Source organism: Corvus kubaryi, unplaced genomic scaffold (assembly GCF_017639235.1).
Source record: "Corvus kubaryi isolate FWS band 111438036 unplaced genomic scaffold, C.kubaryi_AGA036_p1.0 71, whole genome shotgun sequence".
Taxonomy (NCBI): Eukaryota; Metazoa; Chordata; class Aves; order Passeriformes; family Corvidae; genus Corvus; species Corvus kubaryi.
The window spans coordinates 2,147,627-2,171,329 of NW_024582059.1; the positions used below are offsets into that span (position 1 = coordinate 2,147,627).

At 36.6% G+C, this 23,703-nt stretch overlaps 1 protein-coding gene across 4 annotated transcripts in view; it reads left to right on the top strand.

The window, feature by feature from the left end:
* GSTCD (glutathione S-transferase C-terminal domain containing) overlaps nt 1-23,703 on the top strand; it is a 55,072-nt gene that overhangs the window by 20,012 nt on the left and 11,357 nt on the right. For all 4 annotated transcript variants that reach the window (XM_042049694.1, XM_042049693.1, XM_042049696.1 and 1 more), the window contains exons 6-8: nt 20,813-20,928; nt 21,140-21,184; nt 21,573-21,701. In XM_042049694.1, the coding sequence (XP_041905628.1) occupies nt 20,813-20,928; nt 21,140-21,184; nt 21,573-21,701 (290 nt within the window). The remainder of the gene's footprint in view (nt 1-20,812; nt 20,929-21,139; nt 21,185-21,572; nt 21,702-23,703) is intronic.

Sequence of the window (23,703 nt, forward strand, 5' to 3'; positions counted from 1 at the left end):
TAACACTATTTTGAGTTGTTCATAATATGTTCTGAGTAGTTTGGTGCTTTCAAAGCTTTTAATTACACAAAGGAGAGGGCAGACTACTGTATGTTTAGGGTTTTATTGAAGATGGTATTAATTATTTTGTACTGGAAATGCCTCTTCTCCAGATGGTTTGGAAATGCTTCTGAAAAGTTAATTTTTGGCTTATGTTTCATGTCAAATTTCTGGCATCTTACCATAGCAATATCAAAAGGAGTTCACATCCTTTAGAAACTTCTATAGTACTGAAGAGCAAAGGCAAGTAGGAAGTTCATCTCTTTGTAGAATTATTTTGTAAGTGTAGAAGAATTGAAGAATAATGTCAATATTAAAATGAGTCAAACCTAATCTGAAGCAATAAAATTTGTCCCCTCCTAATGCAGAACATTGATCTAAGGATGCAGAGATAATGGAGGGAGATATGGTGCTTTTATTTCAGCTTGTGCTTTAAAGGTTTTGCAAGTCTGTCATGGAGTTGTTGGTCTTTGTGTTGGTGTTTAAATGGCTGATGTAAGTAGCGTGAGTAGACCAGTTGAGGTATCATTCATGTAGTCATTCCTTCAGCATACTTTCCTTGGTATTTTCTGATGTATCTGATTGGTGAAGGGCTCTTAAATCTGCTTAAATGCTTTTGAATATCCCACTTGCAGATCTTCCATGTGTCCTTGCGTTTCTAGGGACAAGAAGTAAAAAACAACAGACCATCCCCCCACCTCAAAGTCTAAGGTCCTTCTTAGCAGTATAAACTGTTCTGAGTGACTCTGTGAAGCTCCACTGGACAAAGTTTTTACCTGAGTTCTTGGTTGCATTGCATGTTTTCTGCAGAATTTCACGTGTTAGGAACCAGAGTATGCTGGACAAAAGTAAAAACGCACTCTTAAACTTGACTCTTTCATGCAAACACTCCTCGCTGTCCTAAACTTTGTGCTTGATGCCTTTACGGCTGCACGGCTCAGACTGTAAATGGTTCTAGGCTGGATATGTGGTGTTCAAGGCTGCATATGGAAACTGGTTTTCTTTCCCTGTCCTTCATTGCTTGAGACAGGGAGAAATGTTGGTGCGTGTCACAGACTGCCATGAGGTAGCATTTCATGCTGCGTCCTGGATGGTGTCATGAGTTTTGGTACAAGGTCAGGGGGATTTAATTAACCAGTGTCTTTAGCAAAGAACACGGTGCTGTTACTTGCACTGTATTTACTAAGTTTATGCAAGAAATAAGTCAATTTATAGATACAGTATCTTGAATCATGCCTCATGTTTCTATTGTGTCTTACAGTAGTAATGGGTATACTTTCCTTGAAATTTTGTTTATCTTTCAGTACAATTCTTATGTTTCTGTATCATCAACAGAAGCTACCTGTAGATGTGTTGCCTGTTCTCAAAATGCGTGTTTCAGTAATGTAACTAGGGATTTGGTGTTTGTAGCTCCTTTTCCCCCTCATACAGGGAAAAGGATGCACTTAAATCTTTGTTTAGACATAGAAACTTGAAAGAATGAACTAGGTTATCAGACTTTCTGTGCAAGGTAAATTTCGTGGACTTTAATGACAAATTCAACATTAATATGGATAAATTTCTAGTATCTGTAATATTTTAATTTGATGATTTGGGTGCTTTTTTGCATACATTCTTTAGATCTTTTCAACTGTAATAGGCAGAATTGCTGGTTTTACTTTTAACAAATGTCATATGACTGCTATAAATCTAAGTTGGAGTTTTCTTATCATAGTAGTCATCTATTGGTCTGCAGAGTTGTAAGGCCAGGGACTTTCCTGTTGTTTGTATTTCTGTAGCACCTCAGTTTCACAACAGAAGCAATGGTCTCATTGTCAGATCTCTTTGCAGTAGGAGTCTGATCTGAATTAGACATTGGCATGCTGCTGTACCTGTGACAAATTAGTACAGTTTGGAACTTGTGCCTGGATACTGCTGTGCTAGTCCTGAAAGGACACCTGAAACCTGGCTTGGCTTAACAACAGCGCTGTAGAGAGAATGGTAGCTAAATAAAAGCTGTTTCAGAACAAGTCAAATGTTTCTTAAAAAAACAGTTGGAGCGAAGGAGGTGGAACTAGAAGTGTTATTTGAGTTCCCAGAGTGATATTGAATCAATGCTTTGCCATAGGAGGAACCTTCATTTTTGCTTCAGTAGTAGTAGCATGAAAGTATGTGATAAAAGTGTATTGTAAGATATTTATGACATCCTTTAAAATAATTAGGTTTATGGGTATGCTTCATTTTTCTTGTAATGTAAATGCAAAACTATAAGCAACTACTGCAAAAAGTGTTGTAACCAGGAGGTTTAGAGTTTGGGGGAGGTTTTTGTATGTAACTTTTAGAATCAAGGTTGAGAAAGACTGTTTACTCTTGAACAGCTTCTGAATTTATTCTTGTAGCTGATTTGGTTCTTTACCCATGAAGTAGCTGTTCAGCTTTTCTGTGTGCTAATGCTGAATATTGAGGAATATGATTATGAAAGCCAACATAAATGGCTATATAGCCATCTTTCAAAATTGTTAGGGTCTCTGTGTTCTGTAATATATTTTTTTGAGCACAGTCTATTACCATACAATTTTTGTGAAGCATTGCCATTATTTCTTTAGTATGCTCTCATCATTTTTGAAAGACTGGAAATGATTACTTCATTAAAATAATCTGCTTCTCTAAAAACAAAACAAACCCCGAAAAACCCAACCTGAACTGAGACAGAACATTTCTTAATCCTGTATTCTACACTGCTGAAAAACATCTGCCAAATGGATTACTTTCCATCTTATCTGCAGCACGTATTTGACATTCCTCTGCTTGTGCTTGTTACCGGATGCTGTGGCCCACGTGTGATCTCACTTGATGTATATTGGCATTATAAGCTCTCTGTAACTTACTTGGATGATGTTAGGTAAGACATAATGCAGAAAATAAATCATACTTTCAGTCAAGCTTTTTTGACATTTTGGATATTGTTTTGTAAACAAAGGTTAATTTGTTCTTTGCAATTTCTTTTTTTGTGGTTAATACATGCACTTTGCACCTCTGTATGTTTTTAACTGTGGCATGAAGATCATAGTCCCAGCGGATTCTCACTTGTAGGGAGCAAGTAGAACATATGGCAGAGATTATCAATGTTGAACTCCTATTTGAGCCGCAAGGTCAGCAATTTATATAAAGATAAGGTTGGTGGGTTGTCGCAATGACAAACAATGGGGCTGAAAATCACAGGAGTAGCTTTCTGCAAAACTTGTTATTTGCTTATAGATTGCACTTTGCCTGGGTTTGTGTCACATTCAAAACATGCAGGTTTAGGTGAACACATTTGTTCATGATTTTGCTATTGGAAAGATGAGCAGATTTTTGTATATTTTTTCCTGAAAGTCCTGCATGGATAATGTAATCATGAATAATTAGGTAATATCTCATATCTAGTTCAAGACTCTTTATCAATGTAAAGCTTTTTTTGAGAAAGTTGTTTATAATTTTAATAAATATGGAAATAGTTGCTTTAAAAACAGCTGTTTCTTAAGATACAAGGAAAATTCCATTTGATTTTGGTTTTATTTAGTAAATTTAATTTTTGCAGTGGCTTGTAGGGCTTACTGTTCCTCACTGCAACCATATGTGTACTTTGTTTCAGAGTAGAAATAGTCCTGCTGAGGTCATGTAAAAACTGAGCAACGTGGCTTTGGTAGAATCGCAACTTTCTAATTTTATGTTGTTCATTAAGGTGACTCAGATTTGCTACTGTGTAGTATACACAGTGCCAAAGAAACAAGCATTAAGACTATTTATTTCTTTCAGTTTTGTATCACAAATATGCTGCATAGGTGAGTGCTCGCTACTGCATGCATTTTTTATTTAATTTAATTTTGTTGTGTGTCAGAGAGGGACATAGCACAGTGCTCAACTAATTTTTTTAACTTAATTTTCTGAACAATTTTCAGTTTAGTACTAATTAATTAATTAAAAGAAAAACCCTAGTGTTGTAATATTTTAGTTATTAACTCAAAACAGCTTTATGGAGAAATCAAATCTGATAGAATGTGGTCTGTTGTCCATTTGTAAGACATCACGTGGCTGCTGCATGAGTAAAATTAGAAGCATACTTTGTTATTACATTTTTGTATAAAGCTTCAGTACAAGAGAAGAAATGGGCTTTACAGATTTTGATTTATCGAAGGATCTTGAACTCCTTTGTACTTAAGGAGAGAATTGAATGGAAGACCACTGATTCCCTTCCATCCTCAAATTTCAGTGGCTGTTGACTATCTTGCATTTTTCTGACAATATTTGCCATTATGCACGTACACAGTGGAGGTTGTCATTACTATTTTACAGCTCAGGTTTTCTTGGCTTTTTGAATTAAAAATACCACTTAAAAATGACTGAATACTCAGTTGTGAATACTTCTATAGTCATGTGTAGTCTTTTTTGCCTTGTTGTAATAAACACTTTTCCACATAACTGTAATATAATTTTTTAGCATAGATATGCTTGTTCTGGCTTTGGGTCTTCTCAGCTTGGTTTACTGCAGAAGTGGTTTAATCTAAGTAAAATCCCATCAAATTGCTTCAAAATAATCCCACTCTTAAGCAGAAACACCCATTTTAAGAATTTTATTTGTATAACGCTATTGATTTGACTGATGACCCTTCTCACTGTGGCTTTGTGCTGTGCTGTATTAGTTACTGTCAGAACAGTTTTGTGCCTTTGGCCTTGAGGAGAATTTGCACACAACGTCCATACCCCATTAGCTTGCTCTTCTCCAAATGCTTCCTTTGCTCTCTGGGTAAAAAAGGGCTTGAGCATCTGCAGAACATCTGTCTCAGAGCTACCAACAGGAGTGTGGATGTGCCTTGCTCTCAAAGGTGAAGGATCCTTGTGTTTCTCAGTTCCTTTCAGCTACTTAGGGGAGCGTTGATTTCCTTGAGGCCGGTGTAACTGGGATCCTTCCTTCTTAATTTCCCACACAGTTATAAGTCCAGAGAAGGTATGCTGGTTGTCAGTGTGTATGTCGTACATAGAATGGGATGCAGTAGGAATCTTGCAGATTTTTGTGTGGAGTTTGTGAATAGGAAGACTTAGGACAGTAGGGTAACAGAACATGGAAATTATTAACCCCACTCTGAAGAAGGTGACACTCTTGCTGTCTGAGCTTCATATACATTTGCTTAAGCCCAGTTTGTGTGTGTACACGTGACAGGCCAACTTTGTTCAAACGTACCAAACAATCTTTGCAGTACAAAAGTTTTATTTACCTCCTTATGTAGTGATTTTAGAGTGTCCTCATTTGTAAATGATGTGAAGCAGTCCTTCAGTCATTTATCAGAAATGTGTATATTAGATATACACATATACTATATATGTGTATATCTAATATATTTATAATATATAGAATATATTATAATTATTATAATATTATAATAATTTATATAATATAATATTATAATTATATATATAATATATATAATTAATATATTCATATATATTATATATCTATAAATATAATATATATATATATATTAGAACAGATTTCATGTTTAAGAACTGCTAGCTGAGGTACTAGCTAGCAGATGCACTGCTGAGGCATTTCTTTGACAGGTACCGATATCAAGTCTACAAACTATTAATTTTTTTCAATGTTAGACATCCCCTCTTAAAATTTATTAGGTGTTGAGGGGGTCTGTAGCCACAGATATTTGGTGACCTAGTGGATCAATTTCTGCATCAGCATTAAAGGATGATGACAGAGTAAACGTGTCTGTATAACCTCCAGTACCACAACTCTTTACCCACATTTGGTGATGGCGAAGGAAAAAGAGTTCTGAGATGGTTTTTGCACTAGAAGAGCACTCCAGAGGTCTTATTCAAAAAAACATTGCTGTGATGTTTTTTTGTGCTGGGTTTTTTTTGTTTGTTTTCCAGCTTTTGGCTCCTTTGACATTATACTGGCACACAAAGTTTGTGTCAGAGCCCATTTTCTACACAACACACTACAAATGATTGTTGTTTAAATATCTTGGGTTTGTAGTCTGTGTTTCGTTGGGTATTTTTTTATTAAGGCAGATGTTTCATGAGCATGCCTTCTGGCAGTTAGTGGGAGATGTATTATCTTTTTAAGTTTCTGAAGGCAAATACTTCTTTATCCTGAGTCTTTGTTTAGTTGACTGAGCTGATTAATTTCTGTTGGAAAAGAGTTCATAATTTTTCATTTCTGTTGGCTTCAATTTATAGAAGTTCAGCAAGCTGTTTGAATTGACTTTGGTTCATGCTGCAGTTTTTCTGTCTCTCTCCATCCCCTCAAAACTGTTTGTCTAATTTTGTGCACATATTATAAAGTAGTGAAAAGAGAACGTGAAAAGGGAAGAGGATACTGTTGTGCATTTCCTCCTCTAGATTCATTAGTACACAGTTTTTGTGGGGGAGATAAGTTTATGGATGACCTTTCTGTCTAGTTAGGTGGCCTTAAGTATGCTGGTACTTTGTAGAGTAAACAGAAGTGACGGGTAAAGCTGAAAGTGCTGCTCGTTGTCTGCAGCCAGCTGCTCCAAGTCGCTTGCTGTGGAAGGGCCAAATGAAGTCATGACTTTGTTCCCTTATGCTGCTACTTGTAAAGCCTGGGGACCTGGAGTGCAGTACTGGGCTGGTGCCCACAGTTTCATTAACTTTTTTTTCCATTTAAATCCAAGTCTCTGTTTCAAAGATGGTTGAAGAGATTTATGGGTTTTGCTGATTATTTGCTTTCATAAACTATGTAAGAATAATACAAAAGGCCACCTGGCACAAAGCTGCTTAAGACACAAGAAAAAGGAGCCTTTTATTATTAGAACCATTGATTGAGCAACAGGTGCCAATTTTATATATTTGTTGTCTTGGAAACTCAATTTTGCCTCTTCTTTGGATTTTAGGAAAATGAGTTAACGTGGGACAATACTTTGAAGCTTGAGTACTTTTATTCCTTATAGTAACAGAAGACCCTCCTTTGCTCTTTTGTCAAGCATGTATGTATGTAGTGGAGAACTGTGTGCACAATTAGCTTTTCAGCAGTGTTTCTGAGGTGATCTTACATTGGATTAGCCAGAATTAAAAAAAAAAAAAAATCCATCATTAGGCAGCTTTTGAATTGATATAACCAACTTGTCTCTTAACTGGTATTTTATACATGCTCTGAAAACCTTCTAGGAATGTATTTATTTGTGAAGTGTTGTGTAGCATAAGCTGACAGTTTTGTGTTTGAGAGACATTTCCCCTTTTTTTAATGTGTAATCATTCAGAAATGCATTAAAACGTTGAAATTTTATTTCATTTTCATCTCTTAAACTTGATTTAAAATGTTATTGTCTGTGTTGCATGTTTTTGACTTGTCATGAAGAATTTCTACTGTTTAACTTCACAATCTGTCTGACATAAAGTGTGCAATAAAGTAGCATTAGTTGGTAATGGGTGATTATTACTATGTAATATGATCCAGATGACCACATCATTATTTTTATATATTAAGAGGACAGGAGTAGATATTTATTCTGTTTATTTCATTGGTTTGTCTTCCACTGCATCATAATTTGTCCCTGGTGATTATAGTCAATTTGTGCTTTACCTAGCTTGGCAGGATTTGAATGGGTGGTTTGGATTACTGACAACAATGAAAAGGAGCACTTTGAACAGAAGCATTCTGCAAAATGCCCTGCTTCTGTTAGTGTGGATAAATATCTATTGTAACTTTAAAGGTGGTGGAGTTACCAATGGGCTGGCTGCTTTTATGAATACATTTGGTACAAAGCCTGGAGTTTTTTCTGTAATAGTAAACGGCAGCCTTGATTAGCAAGTGGTCTGTTCTTTCTACATAGTTACAGAACTTCCCCAAGCTGAGAATGCTGAGATGTTGGTTCTGACCCAAATTGGTTACTAAGAGCACCATAGGCATGTTAAGGGACATTTTAGTAACTGTACTTGGCTGTGGCATGCTACCTGCAAAATTGCACAGCAGGCATTCTGTAACAGGCACTTAATTATGGCTGAGGGACTGCCATCTTAGCAACTCATGGCTTACTCATTGTGCCTTCACAGTCTGAGAAAGCACTGGAGGGAAAAGACCATGGAAAGAGAATTGCTAATTGAGATGTTTCATTAGTGGTGGTTTTGTTTGTTTTTCTAAAATCTGTCATATGTACTACTTATGACAAAAGTTTGTTTATTCCAGAGTGCAGCTCTGGATGTTAAACAAAATTTAATGTTGATCATCAGCATTTACAGTGGTAAACTGGTAACCTGGCACAAGCAGATACTGACCTTCAACATCAGAGATTAAAAGAACTCTTTTCCAAAGCTGGTGACTCACTTAAATTGTATAGAAAACATCCTACTTAGCTAGGTATTCAAAGGAAATAATTGTGTTTACTGTCTAAACTGCAGTTTGATTCCCATCTGCCCAACTTTGCTTTGAAAATTAGTTAGAAAAAAAAGAAAGGAAAAAAGTTGAGTGGTCAAGCAGTCACTGTTACTGAATTAAAACCTTATGATGGAGTTCTGTAATTCCTATATTTCCTCTGAACTCCTGAATGTTTTTTCATTGCTTTCAGCTAACATAAACCACGTGAATACCAAAGACACTCATTTCATACAGCAAATTTGATGGAATTTCCTAAAATTTTCATAAACTCCAGATTTATACAGGATCAAGCTGTAAGTGCTGCGATAATTGCAGTGTGTAGATCAGACAGAATTCAGAGAATGGAGAAATGTGTAACCTTGGCCTTTCCATGTGCAACTCAGGTGCCTTTGTTTGGAAGTTATATACAGCCGTTGTGGAATTATGTTGTTATTTGCATATTGAAATGTCAGTGCATTATGAATCAGTCATCAAACCTTTGCTGTGTGGGATTTAATTTTTGTACTAACTGAAATGCAGGATGAAATTTCAAGGATGAAATTCCTTTTCATCAGGATGTTTTGGAGGAGTTTCTCCAGCTACTAATCTTTGTAAAGTAAACAGGCATAGTGTGTAAAGTTAAGGTGAAAGTCCTGCTATTTGTCCTGTAGCCAGCTGACCAGTTGCTTGACACATAAGGGCCAAATGAAGCATGTCTGTCTTCCAAGCAGCTTTTCTTGTTTCTGGATTTAGTTCAGGCTCTCTCACTCCTATTGATAAGGGAATCAAAGACAGGAATCTTCCAGATTCTTAATATAGCTAATATTTAATTTTTTTTCTTAATAAAGATGGTAATGGGAATTAATGAGTTGGTGTATATATAATATATCAGAAGGGATCTTTTGGGCTTTCCTTTAATTATTTTCTATTCATGACTTCCTGTACAGAGGCAATTCAGTCCTTACCTTTTCCTTAACAATCAGCTATAAACAATTCAGCATAAGGAGCTCAGAAAGGGAAATCTCTGTTCCTGCTGCCTCTTAACTGCTGAGAGCTGGTCCCCTGCAGGCAAGCTGCTGCTGGCCAGCTGTGAGTGTGAATGGCAGGGGCATCTGGCCCTTGCTCTGACCTCAGCAGCAGCCTCCTGCTGGGGAAGGAGCTCTCCTGTTTTTTCGAGAGATGAGCACTCAGTCCCCAGTGAGAACTGACTTCAGTTCCCCTTTCTCAGCAAGACAGGAGCTTGTGCGAGTGAAACAAACCATTTGATTCTGGTTTCATTGTCAGGCAGTGACATCTTCATTTGAAGAAATTTGCAGAAAGTGAGCAACCCCTGCTTCCCAAGCCTAGATGTTGCTGACATTTGGTAGAATATTGTGCATCAGTAGAACAGTACTCCTTTTGTGGTTAGAGACCTTCTCCCACATTTAGTACAGCAGAGTTGCTTTTCCCTTCTGTTATTCTTCCCCAAATGTTTTATCATCTTTCATTTTTTAAGGTTTGTATTGCTGTCCTTTCCTCCCATCTTAAACACTTTGCTGTGATAGATGGGTTTGGGCATCTAAGGAGCATAAGATACAGGCAAAAGAGCAGACTTTATGGCATCTTGACCCTAAAGGAGTGAAGATAAGGCAGAAAGGTGAAGAAAGAGGAGTGGAAGAGAGGCAGTATATGAATACATGTGCAAAGAAGGGTGATTGCAGAGTCTTTTTTTTTTCTGCTCATAATTCTGTCATGACATTTTAAAACAAAATCATTCCCTAATCTTTGGGATTCTAGAAAAATAGCTTGAAAATACAAATTTCAAAGGCTTCAGAATGAGAAGGGTGAAGAGACATTGTCAGTTAGCTTAAATGTGTAGGAGCTAAGAACTTTGGAGCTAATCTAATGTTTTGAGAAAGGTGCTGATACATGATTTTTGTGAAGATTGCTGTTGGCAATATTATAATGTGAAAAACTTGGAAGCGCATGGCTAGCAAATACATACAAGTGTGGATAGCACTCATTAATTTGAGTACATATAGAGTCTTCATAATCTAGTACAAAATAATTTAAAAATAGTATAAATAGATTAATGTGTAAACACTATGTTAGCTGTTAGTTTTCTAGTTTGCTTTTTGCTGAATATTAGAAAAAAAGTTTTGAAGATAAGCAATTGGGAAAAAAACAGACAACAAATCTTTTTAGTTAGAAAATAGTTACGTTCGGGGGATCCAAACATTAATTTTGATTTATTCTTACTATCTATATGTCTTTATGGTTTTTAAAGGTGCCTTACTCTTTTCTTGCTTGATATACTTTATTCAAAAAAATGAAAGCAGGACAAGTTCCTGCTTAGGTTGTCAAGGGTCAGTTTTCATAGCTGTCTGACCTTTTTAGACTACACCAAGATAGTGTATGTGAGATGTAGAGGGCTTTTGTGCCTGAAGTGATAAAACTATTTTGCACAGCTTGCCTTAATAAAGAGCAGATTGAAATGCTCTCATGGAGTGCAGTTGTCTTTCCTGTCCTTTTGCTTATTGGCCTGTATATTTTAAATCATGCATTGTAGCATTCTCTTCTCCTATTCCCTTAACTGTAGCTAAAACATCATCACATTTCACCATAAAAAACTTTATATAATAAAAAACAGTGTGGCCTCTGGGATTTTCTTTTCTGGCCTTACCTCTTAACTCAAAGTGCATGCTGTAGATTCTCCAGAAGGGTAGTTCATAGTTTATTTATTTGTAATGATTAGGAGGTCTTGTCTGTTTGTTTTCCTCCAGCCCAGTGAGGGCTGAGCCCATTTTTACATATGTGCACATGAGTGACTTCATGAATGCTGTTCGTTCTCTGAGGCTCCTCAGGAACATTCAAGTGTTTGAAGTCTGGTGTTTGCAGAATGGAGACTGATGCTTTCTGAACTGCCAAGTGCAGAGCAGCTGTGTGTTCTCAGATGTAAGGAGGCTCCAGGCAAAAGGTGTTGGCCTTTATCAACCCATTTGTTTGTCCCATCCTTCTAAGTGGTTAGTTAAAAAACAAAATAACACAACTTCCCTGAAAATCTAATAATTGTTGTGATGAACTAAATTAATGCAGTGCTCTGATAGGAAGTGGTGAATAGACGTTCCAACTATGCCAAGACAACTTAATAGCAGTTTTATTCATTCCACAGAGATTGCTGCTTTTAGAAATATGTGAAGTTGCAGAGTTGGCCTATGTGCCCATTACCTCTTAAAAAAGTAAGTATTTACATGCCCTTTTACCAACACGTAATGGCATGTGGTGTGTTTCCAAACCTCATAGTTCCAGAGCATGTTTTGGTAAACATCCAGTCAGGGTGGAAAAAAGCTTACAAAAACAACAACAAAAGCCCAACCACCTTCCTCTGAACTGTGTGGGTAAATGTGGCTGCTGATTGCTTTTATACGCTCTGGGCATTGGGGTATGTTTGTTGCTGCTTCAAACAGGCATATTATAAAACAAACTGTTCCATAAAAAGTTAAACAAAAATTAGGTTTTCTGCATTTCAACCTCATCTATAAAATAGTGTTTTCACTGAATCTTTAGCTCATATTTTAATTCTCCAAGAATGGATTGAAAAAGTGCCTAAAAATGGGAAGAGGTGAAATGTGGAGGACAGTAATAAAAGCACAGCCCTTTGGTTAATGTTGCTGCATGTTATCGCTCACTTGTTCTGTTTAGCAGTGTTTGTGATAAAGTGGTATGTTTTGTGATAGGACTAATACATTAAAACTCTGATGGAAAAGTAAGGAAATATTTATACAATCAGAATGGTTTGGGTTTTTTTAATTTGACCCAGCTCCATTACTTTTGAACTTAAATCAGAAAATTGTTTTAATAGGAAATTGATATTTTCACATCCAGTGGGTTAAAAGAGAGATTAGAATAGCAATTTCCAAATGTAAAGGAAGAGCAAGTGAATCAATAATAACCCTAAGCTATCTGATCTTGTATCTCATTGAACAAATGTTTTAGCCTCTGTAAACAATTGTAATATAATAGACTCGTGTTTCTTTGAGAACTAAAATATAATTGTCATAGGTCATCTGTGTTTGCACAGTTAGGAAGCAGGCCATTAGCATAGATGCTATTCTGCTTTACGCTACATTTTCTCTTGAATTGTTCAGTGAGCAAGCTTCCTTTTGTACCTTGCAATTCTTTAAGTATTATATATATTTTAATATTATATATAATGTAATTGGGGAAATATATATAGTATAATTTGGGGAAAGACAAAAGGTTGATAAATGTTGTCACTTGGTGACACAAATAATAAATCATATCCTTTAGTGTTTGCATAGGAATTTATACCTGGTTAAAGAGTAGGAGTGAGTTACACTCTGAGGGCTTCACTCATAACCATATGCCTTAAAAAACCTACAAGAATTATTACAAGCACTTTTTGTAAGTACAAAAAAAATCTGTTTGGTACAAAGAGCTGTTTGGCTTTTTGGGCAAGTGTCACAGTGCCTGGAGCAGGCCAGCGAGGAAGCTGAATTGTCCATATGCCGTGTACATGTGGAGTGCAGCACTGGGACATGCTTGAACAAGCAGTGAGAGACCCATGCCATATGGTGTGGTGTAGCAGCCTACAGAGAAACAACCTGGGCATCCCTAGAAGTAGAAGTACAGACAAGGGAATAGTTTTTTAAAGGAATTTTTTGTTTACCTCTGCAGTTGCAGGGCTCAAAGCACTCAGAAATCCAGCACAGTTGCCACATCATCTTGTGTAAGTGCATCTTTCTGCTGCAGCTTGTAGATGTGCCTTTTGAAAAGGCATGAGCATTTAGTTCTCCTGGTGGTCTTCGGAGATCTGTGGCCCCTCTGTCTTTATAGCACGATATAACTCTGTGAGACTGTCTGCAGAGCCAGGAAGCATATGCTTTCCCACCTACAAGTTCCTTTTGGGTATGCCTTGGGACTAAGCAACGAGATCAGGAGAATGAAAAAGTAAAAATTAAGGTTTGCTGTAGTTTTCTATAAATAAAAAAAAGTCCAGTATAGAGCTTTGGCTGCTAGAATAGTTGATACTTTGTGATGCTTCAAAGTGGGGTTTTTTTGTTTCTGATAGTTCTCTTCCTTCGCCTTCCAAAATGTGAATTACTTTCACATTGCTGAAGGTAGGATAACAGAAATATCTCAACATAATGAAAATGCTGATTAAATACCTACTTTAAAATTTTGTGAAGCTGTTTGGAGTTAAATGTTTCCACTTACTTTTCAATGAGAGTGATTTTGAAACTTCGCCTCCTGTGTAAGTAATTGTATTAGATTTTAAAAGGAACTGATGGAGAAGAAAATGGAAAAGCAGTGAAACTTTTTTTATAATTTGATTATGTTTTCTTTGTAAATTCCAGCAGATTCAGTATCCTACATTAAAAGAAATACTTTTATGATCAAATTCAACTGGTTTTGCATTTCTTGGATATTTTCAGCCTCGCTTCTCAGTTTATTTTATGTCTTCATAAGCTTATAAAATTTCAACATTAGAAGCACATGGACCTGTTGCAGTGAGTCCAGAGGAGGCCATGAAGATGCTCAGAGGGCTGGAGCACCTCTCCTCTGCAGACAGGCTGGGAGAGCTGGGGCTGTTTAGCCTGGAGAAGAGAAGGCTCTGAGGAGACCTTACAGCACCTTCCAGTACCTGAAGAGGGCCTCAAGGAAAGCTGCAGAGGGACTTTTTACAAGGGCATGTAGGGGATGAGATGAGGGGGAATGGCTTTTACCTGATAAAACGTTGGTTTAGATTAGGTATTAGAAAGAAATTTGTTACTGTGGGAGTGGTGTGACACTGAAACAGACTGCCTAGAAAAGCTGTGGATGTCCCATCCTGAGCCGTGTTCAAGGCCAGGCTGGATGGAGCTTTGAGCTGTGTGTAGTAGAATGTCTTCCCATCCCATGCATCTTTAAGGTCCCTTCCAACCCAAACCTATGATTCTACGACTGTCATTTTAAAGTGACAAGTGATTTGTTTTAGCATTGGTCTGGATCAGAATTCCTTTTTTTCTGCAGACTCAAATTTATTTTTCACGTTTAGGTCTACCTTAATAATTGACTTAACAATGAAAAGAAAAAGAATATTCTCCAGATGAAGGTGCAAGATTATTGCTAACAAATTACTTTTCTTTTATGTTGAAGTAAAGCAGGAAAACCAAATATGCAAAGTCCTTTTTGAAAACTGCTCTGTTAGAGACCAGCCTTTGAATTCTGCACTCAGGTCAGAGCTCAAAGTTTGACCCTTAGGCTTAACACACATAGTAAAGAAGTATATTCTTTGTAGCTAAGAGGCAGACTTCCAGTGACAGATAACTTCTTAGTCCAGTATCACTCAGACAGACAGACTGAATTATTTCACAACTGTAGGGGAGTTGAACATAAGGAAAACTATTTATACTGAGCCTGACAAGTGGAGAGCCAAGGTTAGTGTCATTCTATAATCTAGATTTCATTGAGGAGTTGGTTAGAGACATTTTGTGGTGTTAATTGTTTTATAGCTACTCTGGAGGGAAGATCTGCTTTATTCCCAATGCTGAAACCATAAGAATGTAACTTTTTGCTTTTAAATGGACAGATTTATATCCATGAGGAGGCATTCAAGTCCCAATGCAGGATGTGGTCCGACTTCTCTCTCAACAGCCATGCTTGTTGGGTCCCCTACTTTGAGTTATGCCCAGGTGGACAAGCTACAGAAACACTACTTGCTGTATTGAATTAAAGTGGTGCTCAAAAATATAATCATCCCTTTTGCTCAATCAGAGCTGCCTCCTTCCACCATTATGAAAGATAGAATTGAGACACATTTGCCTCTTGCATGCCCTCTTTGCCTTTTGATGTATGTGTTTCAGACTGTGATTCAACTGGGTCTTTGCCAGGGCATACATGGAGATGATGCTGAGACTGGCTGGCCCATCTTCTGATACTTCTCTCTCCTCTGGTGTGGTCATGCACTAAGTAGGAAACAGATGTTGCTGAAAGCTAACAAGTTGCTGCTTGGGAGGAAGAGGAAGGGAGGCAGGGCAGTGCAGTGCAGTGAAAGGGGACAGCTGGAAGGTGGTCCCAGGCTGGAGAAGGATCTTCAACTTTCAGCACTGGCCCACACGGATTGAATAAAAGCAGCTGAAGTTGAAGAAGAACACTGTTCAGGTAGCCAAGGTGACCAGTGGACCAAGGCAAAGTTATCGTCTCTGCTAATTATATTTATTACAAGATTTTGCAGTTTGTCGAAAAAAGGTGGTATTATTTTTGACTGTTAAGAGTATTTAATTGTAAATAAATGACAGCTGAGCTGGAATCCTTACATCTATTTTAATTTTACTTTTTCTAGTGGTTCCATGGGAACCACCTATATTAATCTGACTAAATACTCTGTATAAACACAAAACACCAGCCCATAACACAAAAGTTCAATAACCTCCAAAACAAAGAAGCAAATAAGCCCCTCTACCTGCCAACAGGTATCAAAAAGAGTTTAGCAGAAGCTATTGTGGGTGTTAGGAAATAATTAGAATATACTGAATTATCATAAGGAACTACCATTAAAAAAAAAGCTTTGGTTTCAGAAACACTTGATCAGTATCTTAGCATAAAACCATAAAAACACATCTGTTGTTTTGTACTTACTGAGCCTTTTTTGCTATATGTAAACAGTATAGCAATAAATATACTTCCCCTGAATTTCCATGAAAAGTAGAATCATGTTATCATTTGAATTAGTTTACTGAGGCTTATGTAAAATAAAAAAGATACTTGTGCTAAAAAAATAGAAGTATGCAATCCTACTATATGTAATAGGAGAATGCACATACTGTGTGTTATGGGTATGTGTTGGTAGCTGTGTGTTCAGATGTGCTGTGATAGGACTTGAAAGTTGAATAGGGTTAAATTCTAGTGACTTTTCAAGTTTAACTTGAGAAATATGAAAGGATTATTTGAGGACTTAAAGGATTATATGAACTTGAACGCTGACCAAGGCAATACAAAAATAAAGGGGGCTTTGCTTTATCAGAAGTTGATATTTATTTGTGCCAAAGTGCAAGACCTCTGAATGCCATAGAAACTTTAAAGTTCTGCTTGACATGGGCTGAATTAACAGTAATGTTGGATTTGTGAAGCCAAATAAAATCTCTTTGTTGTGACCATTTATTGAAAATGACTTTTTCTGGGACTATATGACAATCTGTTAGTTGGGTTCTTGCGGAGGGAGCAAATAATTTTATGGGGACCTTTCAGTGTATTGTAGGAAAATGTCACATTCTTCAATGTTTTGCCTTGTACGGCTGAGTTTCAAACCACATTTTTTCTTACTTCTCTTGAAGACACAATTAACATTGTTTACTGTCTCAGCACTCATGAAATGCAAAGTGAGCTATAGTATTTTTAAATGCAGAAGTTTTAGTTAAATTTATTGCCTGAAGGACTTGTTAGCCACACTAACTAACATTCTCTACAGGCCACATCACAGCTTGCTGTGTTTCTGTAATTCTGGCTACCAAGCTCAAAATCCAGAGGTAGAGCAGACAAAATACTTATTGATTCAAGCATGATTTCATCCATCTCTCAAGGGAATATTTACTACTTATTGCCTGCATAGTAAAGGAGGATGAACTCTGTTGGTTGGTGACCATGAAGAGTTAATTGCTAGAGTTTTTGAGGACTGTAGGCTAATTCTTAAAAAAAATTATTTCTTATTCATTTAATACTCCTGAGGTCAACTAAATGAGTACTAAGTAGTGCATCTGTTTTTGCTGATGAAACCTGTTACTATTTTACTTTTTGATTTTTAGGGATCCTAGAATCGATTTGCTAATTTTGCACAGTATGAAAATTTGATGGTGTTTTCAGGAGTTGTACTTAATACTAATAAATCCCAGAACTCTTAGGAAAACCTTTGTGGTGGAAAATAAGAACAGAAAAGTTGGATAAGGACATGGGAGCATTTGCATGCATGGATTTTTTTGCTGTTTGAGGCATGACAGGTGTGTTCTGTCCTTCCATATAGTGCAGGAAAATGGCTCAGAACATTTGTGTTAAGACCTGTTGAGAGGCAGGATTGGGAACAAAATTGTCTGCCTGGTCCCTGTCATAATAAGATTGAAGTTGGAAGTGAATATAAGAGAGTGATACAGAAATTACCAAGAAAAAAAAAATCTACAACAAATCCCAATAAATTAATTGTGCTAGTTACTTGAACTCAGGAAGCCTTGAATTCTGAGGACTTTTCACCAAGTGAGCTTGCAATTTTATACCATGAATGAACTTTTAAATACTTACTTATTTTCACCAAGTAGAAAAAAAAAGAAAATTTGTGAAGGTCGAAGTTATTTTTTAAGATAATTCTTGTGAGAACCAACCCCTGTTAAAAATGAGTTGCAGTGTAAATGAAGCCACCTAAGCTTGTGAGGCAAGTTTCATGTTCAAACCCAGAAGACAGCTGACCTTCTATCATCACAGTGTATTTCTAGCTAAGGGTTTCTCTGTGTACTGTCTTGAGGTTATAAGGGCAAGTCCATACTGAATTCTGTCAAACAAAACCCTCTGTTCATGCTTTTGTCGTGTTTTTTAAAAGCTTGTTTTTCTGTTTTTAGCTGAACCTGAAATTTTATCCAAGATAATATCCAGCATATGTCCCTGCTTACTTCTAGTTATTTATGCTTATTGCTGCTGCTGTCCGCTAGTTCTGTACCTGCAATGTCACAAGAATAGGTTTGTGCTGCAGTTAGAAGTGTGCTTTTATTCTATAGACATAAGATGAGCTAATTTTAAGGGGCTAGCTTGCTAGTTTTTAGCAGCAGAGGAGCTGAACAGGTTTTTGGAAAGCCAGCTTGTCCTACATGCAGAGCTGTCATAGCAGGGTTGCTGTCCATGTCCAAACTGGGTGGTTTAAAGCAAGCTCAGATTTACCGTGCTGAGCTGCAGTGACACCTCTCAGACCTGTGTAATCACAGTCAGATGTGGATGTTGTGCATGGACAGCTTCTAGTGCACTTCTGAGGAAGGTTGATCTCTTGGGAAGTCTGAATTTGCTTGGCTGCTTGTTTGCTTATCAGATGAAACAATTAAATGTGACTTGGTTTCTTGCTGCTTCCATAAAACAGGAAGGCATCTGCTCATTTTGTTTGTTTTAGAGCAACAATATTTTAAGTACTTTTTCAGAGAGAGTCAAAATAATTGAAACAAACCCAGTAAGATATGTTGATTGATCAAGAAAGCCCTAGTAGGAGCCTGTATTACCCTGATAAAAGTCCCTGTTAATTGTGCTCCCCTTGCCACAGCTGTATTTCAGGTGTGGGGAATACAGCAGACAAACATGCATTAGATATCTTGATTCCTTTAATTTATTACTCAGGTAGTCTCAGTTGGATTAAAGCTATGTTCAGGACAACTGCTCCTTCACAAAACTCAAACAATCCATTGTGGTTGTGTGTGCAGCTATGTGAATGTACATACATTTACAGGTACATAGAGAACATACTTGTGTAGGGTTTAGGTTTAGGACTTTCTAGGTATTTAGTAATCATAATAACTGCCTACCTAACAAGTTAAAGGTTTTACCTCAGAAGCTGAATTTTTAGCTCAAACATAGTGACAGCACTTGATTTTGCACTTGCTGGAATTCCTGCATCTTCACTGACTACAGTAAGAACTATAGGTGTAGAACACCTGAACGTAAGTTCTAACTGAAGCATGGAAATACCTATGGAGCAGTTCATATAGATACTTGGCACACAAGGACTTAGGGTTTCCAGTATAGTCTTTCATCACATGTTTTTCCAAGGATCTACTCATGTGTAAGAGTTGATTCCTTAAAATGTGTTCAGCAATTTGCATGTTGTGTTAAAGGGCTTGTATTTGTTATTGGAAAGCCTAATTTTCTGGGACTCTTCTTTATGGTAACTTTCACAAAGTGTAAAAAATGTTTGAACTGTAACAATGTTTTTATTATTGTAAAGTGCTCTATTTTAGATGTACAAAATACATCTGAAATACAAAGCTGGTAAGTGAGGAGGTTGTGTTGAACCTCTTAATTTCCATTCAGTAGTACAAATCTTAATGTGCCACCATGCAGTGACTTAGGAATATATTTTTTAAATGTCATTATTGGTTTCTTAAAAACTCTTCTGTAACTGCACAGAATGAACTCTACCCTACTTCCTCTGCCTTCTCTTCACAGTTTTTTCTTTGCCACTGACAGTATAGAATGTAGTATCTTGAAAAGTGTTTTTTTTTCTCATTCTGTCTAAAGAGATGTAGTGATAATTTCATCTGATGAGTTTGTTGAAATTGGTTGTTTATTTGTAAAGTGAAATGTTACTTATGATAAAATATACAAATCCCCCCCATTTTCAGGATACAGTTTGAAACAAACTTTGTAATAAATGCAATTTATCATGATGATGAGAATTGAACAGTTTTTGTAGTAGCCAGGAAACTTTACTGATTTGTGGGTTTTATGTTAAACTGCACCCCAGTATTGGGGAGCACAAATTTTTAAATAGGCAAATTTAATGAGTTTTGAGTGTCCATACTCAAATATATCGTAGTGTTCCAAGTAGGAAAATAGTTGTTCATATTTCAGAGATCACTGGAATTTTTTGGTACACCTTACTCTTCTTTGTGAAAACTCATTTAAAAGAGTTGTTTCAGTACTTCTTTCTTATTGTGAAGATGAGCTGTCAATATCTGTGTCAAACTCTGCTTTCTGAACAAGCAAAAGGAGTCTTTAATAGGTCTGTCAGCACTCAGCCCCGCTGAGACAAAATGCAGCTTTACAAATATGTAAGTGCTGACTCAACAAATTCATTATATCTGAAGCAACTCTATGTTGGACTTTACCAACCACATTTGAAAGAAATTAATGGTTTTTCCAGTTCTGGTTGTTACAAATGTGGTGGAAAGCCAGACTTTGTTATGTAGAAATAATGACTTTGAGAAGTACCTCCTTGCATGTGCAGTCATTTAAATAAATAGGGCTGGTTCGTATGAAAAGTAAAAATTGACAGTAGAAAGAGTACAAGTTTTAAAACCAAGATGCTTAAGGACAGTGTATATAGATACAGTAAATGAGGATTTATTTTGACAACCTTACTGTGAATGTGTTTGAACTCTGTGTCTGGGCATGAATCACAAGATTGGAGCAGAATTAGGCCAGAGTTTACACTGGCTTGATTGCTTTACATTAAGTTTATATGAGTTTGTTCCTAAGGATACATTAACATCACTAAGTAGAAAGTTAATTTTGGAGAAGGCTGTACCAAGTATTTAATATGTTAAATACGAATTTAGCTTGAAGTGAATTAAGACGCCCAAGTGTTCCAGTCATTTTTAATCTCAGCCATAAATTGCATTTGCAGTGCTTTGCAACTACTCATAAAAAATTATCAGGGTTGAGAACTGCTGATCACTGCTTAGGCATTTTCTCTGTCATCCCCAGGAAAGATGTCTAGAGACCGGGCTCTCAGGAAGCAGCAGCAACTGAATAATTTGGTAGCAGCAGTGACAAAGCTCGCAAAGCCTGGAGATGTGATTGTGGATTTTTGCAGTGGAGGGGTAATGTACATTTTTGTTTTTGTGGTGCAGTTTCTTTCAGCTTTCATCCTCGCAGTTCTAGGTGGTTGCTGCCACAAAGCAAAGCAGAAGTGCAAATGCTAAAATTTCAGCCGCTTTCAAACATTCTCCCATTGATATGGGGATGCTCATCATGTAATGAGTGAACAATAGGGAATGCTATTGATTTTGTTGTTTGTTTTTGTTTTCACAGGGCCATGTTGGAATTGTTCTTGCTTATATGATGCCATCCTGTCAGGTAAATTCTCAAGAAAAAGATCTCTGGTAATCATCTTCAAAAGATGTCTATGTGGAGAGGACACATAGAAGTCACAGTTGTCTCAGCAGAGGACTTAGGTTTGAAACATGCAAATTTTTAAGCATAATCCCCAGATGTGTTTGGTGCTTTCCAGAGAAAACAAAAGTTATATGAAAATATAAAATATTTGCAAGCTGATTAATATTGGCAAGCATTAAATGCTTTTGATTGTTGCTAGGGTTCCAGCTAGTCATTTTGTAGCTCTCAGACTCTGCCACAAGTAATTCAAAGGTTTTCTCAGCAAACTAGAACGTTTTCTGCTTGGTAATGTTGTACTTCAATTTCTCAGTATTATTTTGCCTTACCTTCTCCTGTGTGTGACATCTAGGTGGTGCTCATAGAAAATAAGGAGTTGTCTCTGATTCGTGCTAAAGACAGAAGTGATGAACTAGGTTTAAAAAACATTTGGTTCATTCAAGCAAACTTGGATTATTTTAATGGGACTTTTAACATTGGGGTAAGTGATTATAACTTTTCTACTTCAGAACTTCAGTGTCTGATTAATTATTCTTAAAACAACTTAAATACGTGAGAGAATAAAACTCTGTATGTCCTTACAGACCATGAAAGTAAATGAGATGAATGTTCTGTCTAGAATTTTGCAGCCCTAGTGAAGAATAAGGCATAAATAGTATTTTGTAGCTCTGTAAATATTCCTGTCATCTAGTTTTTTATTCTGCTAATAGAAAATGAACCCCTGTGGCAAGGTGCAAGCTTTCCATGCAATATTGACTGTTCTTTAAATCATCCATCTGAAATCCTGTTTTGACTGTAGCTGAGGATGGTTAATGCTGAAGGTTTATGGTACATGAACAGTGCTGTTTAACTGTTTGGTTGGTTTATTCAAGAAAGGAAAAGAAATTTAGTGCAGGAGAAAGAGGAGAAAATAAGTGGTTTTAGCCCAGTGCTTCCAAGTGTAAATTTCCAATTCTCTAGCTTTATTTTCTGTGCTACACTGTCATATGAATCTCAGTGGGTGAACTAGAGAGTTATTTCAAAATACCAGGATCTCATGAATAGTACACTGAATTGTGTGTGTGGAATTTTTAATAGTTGTTTTACGAAATGAGTCTCCAATTTTGTGACCATTGGAATTCCTGTCTTAATTTTTGGGGGCCTCTTTTAAAGGTTAATACAATATTAAACCTGTGGAGTTTTTATGTAATAAAAAAGTATTATATTCTCTCTTTCAAGTTTTGTGACAAGGAAGATACCGAAATATATGTCAGAAGAGTTCACTTGGAAATGCTTCATTTCCAAATATCTGCATTAGTCTTCACATTTTATTTTGTTTCAGATAGTGAGTTCAATATATAGGATATCCTGAGAAAGCTTTGCTTTAATTTTATTTGGGATTTTTGTTAATTAAATGGGTTCTTAGAAAGCCAAAGAAGAAATCCATTGGTGTAACAGGTCATACATGCTCAGCAAAGCTACTGGTTTTATCTGCTGCTGTTTTAAGGTCTCTTTTTCAAATGTGCAGGCAAAGCAGAGAGCTTTGTTTTCTACTTGGATAGATGAGGAAGTATCTATAATTACATTTCATGATAATCTGATAGCTGTCATATTAAGACTCTATTTCTGATGTTAAACTAGTTTTATTTTTGTTGTTAAATTAATATGAGCAGAAAATTTCATTTTGAAATTATTTTCTTGTTAATTTTTTAATGTTCTGCTTGAGATGAGAGTATTTATTTCCATCTGTATGCAATTGCAGTTCAGTTGATGATTAATGGTCTCCTCAGCTGAGCTTACAACAAGCAGACTGGAAACAAAAAAGACTTTGTTTTAATCTATATCTGAGAGCAAAGTTTTTATCTTCCAGTTGCTCTTCCTTGAAAAACAGCTTTGAACCCTGAAATCTGAGCTGGGCAGTTCTAAACCTCTTCTCTAAATCCACAGTGAACAAAAAGCAAACCAAACAATGTAGTTTTATAAATTCACACTGCTGCATGAAATCAAAAATGTGCCTCAGAAATGTCCTTAGTTTAAGTATGCCCAAAGCCTACTCTTTGAGGTACTGAGCACATGGGAGGAGGCAGAGAAGGTAATGCCCCATTTCAGTGGTGCGTTTGGCGTCCCAGGTATAGGTAGGAGAGAGCTGCTTGCCTTCCCTTGCCAATGTATTGAGTACTGCAGTAACCTGCCTTTGTGTAGGAGAGCAGGAAGAATTTGGGTGCAACCTGTGTGTTGCCCAAACACGTCAGTGCTCACGGGTAGTTGTGATCAAATGTTATTTTAGTTTTAGTTGAAGAGCCCATTACTAAGAAAAAGAAAGAAAAGAATAAGGTGAGACAAACAGAATTAAAGGAGGGCAGGTTGTATTTGATGCCTCCCCCAGCTCCAGTGTTTGTTTCCTTTAGGTTTTACTTAGTACTTTAAAATCAAATTATCTAAATTTATGCATAATTTTTTCCTTTAGATGTGACCTTGAGGTATATCTGTTACTTCTCTTACTG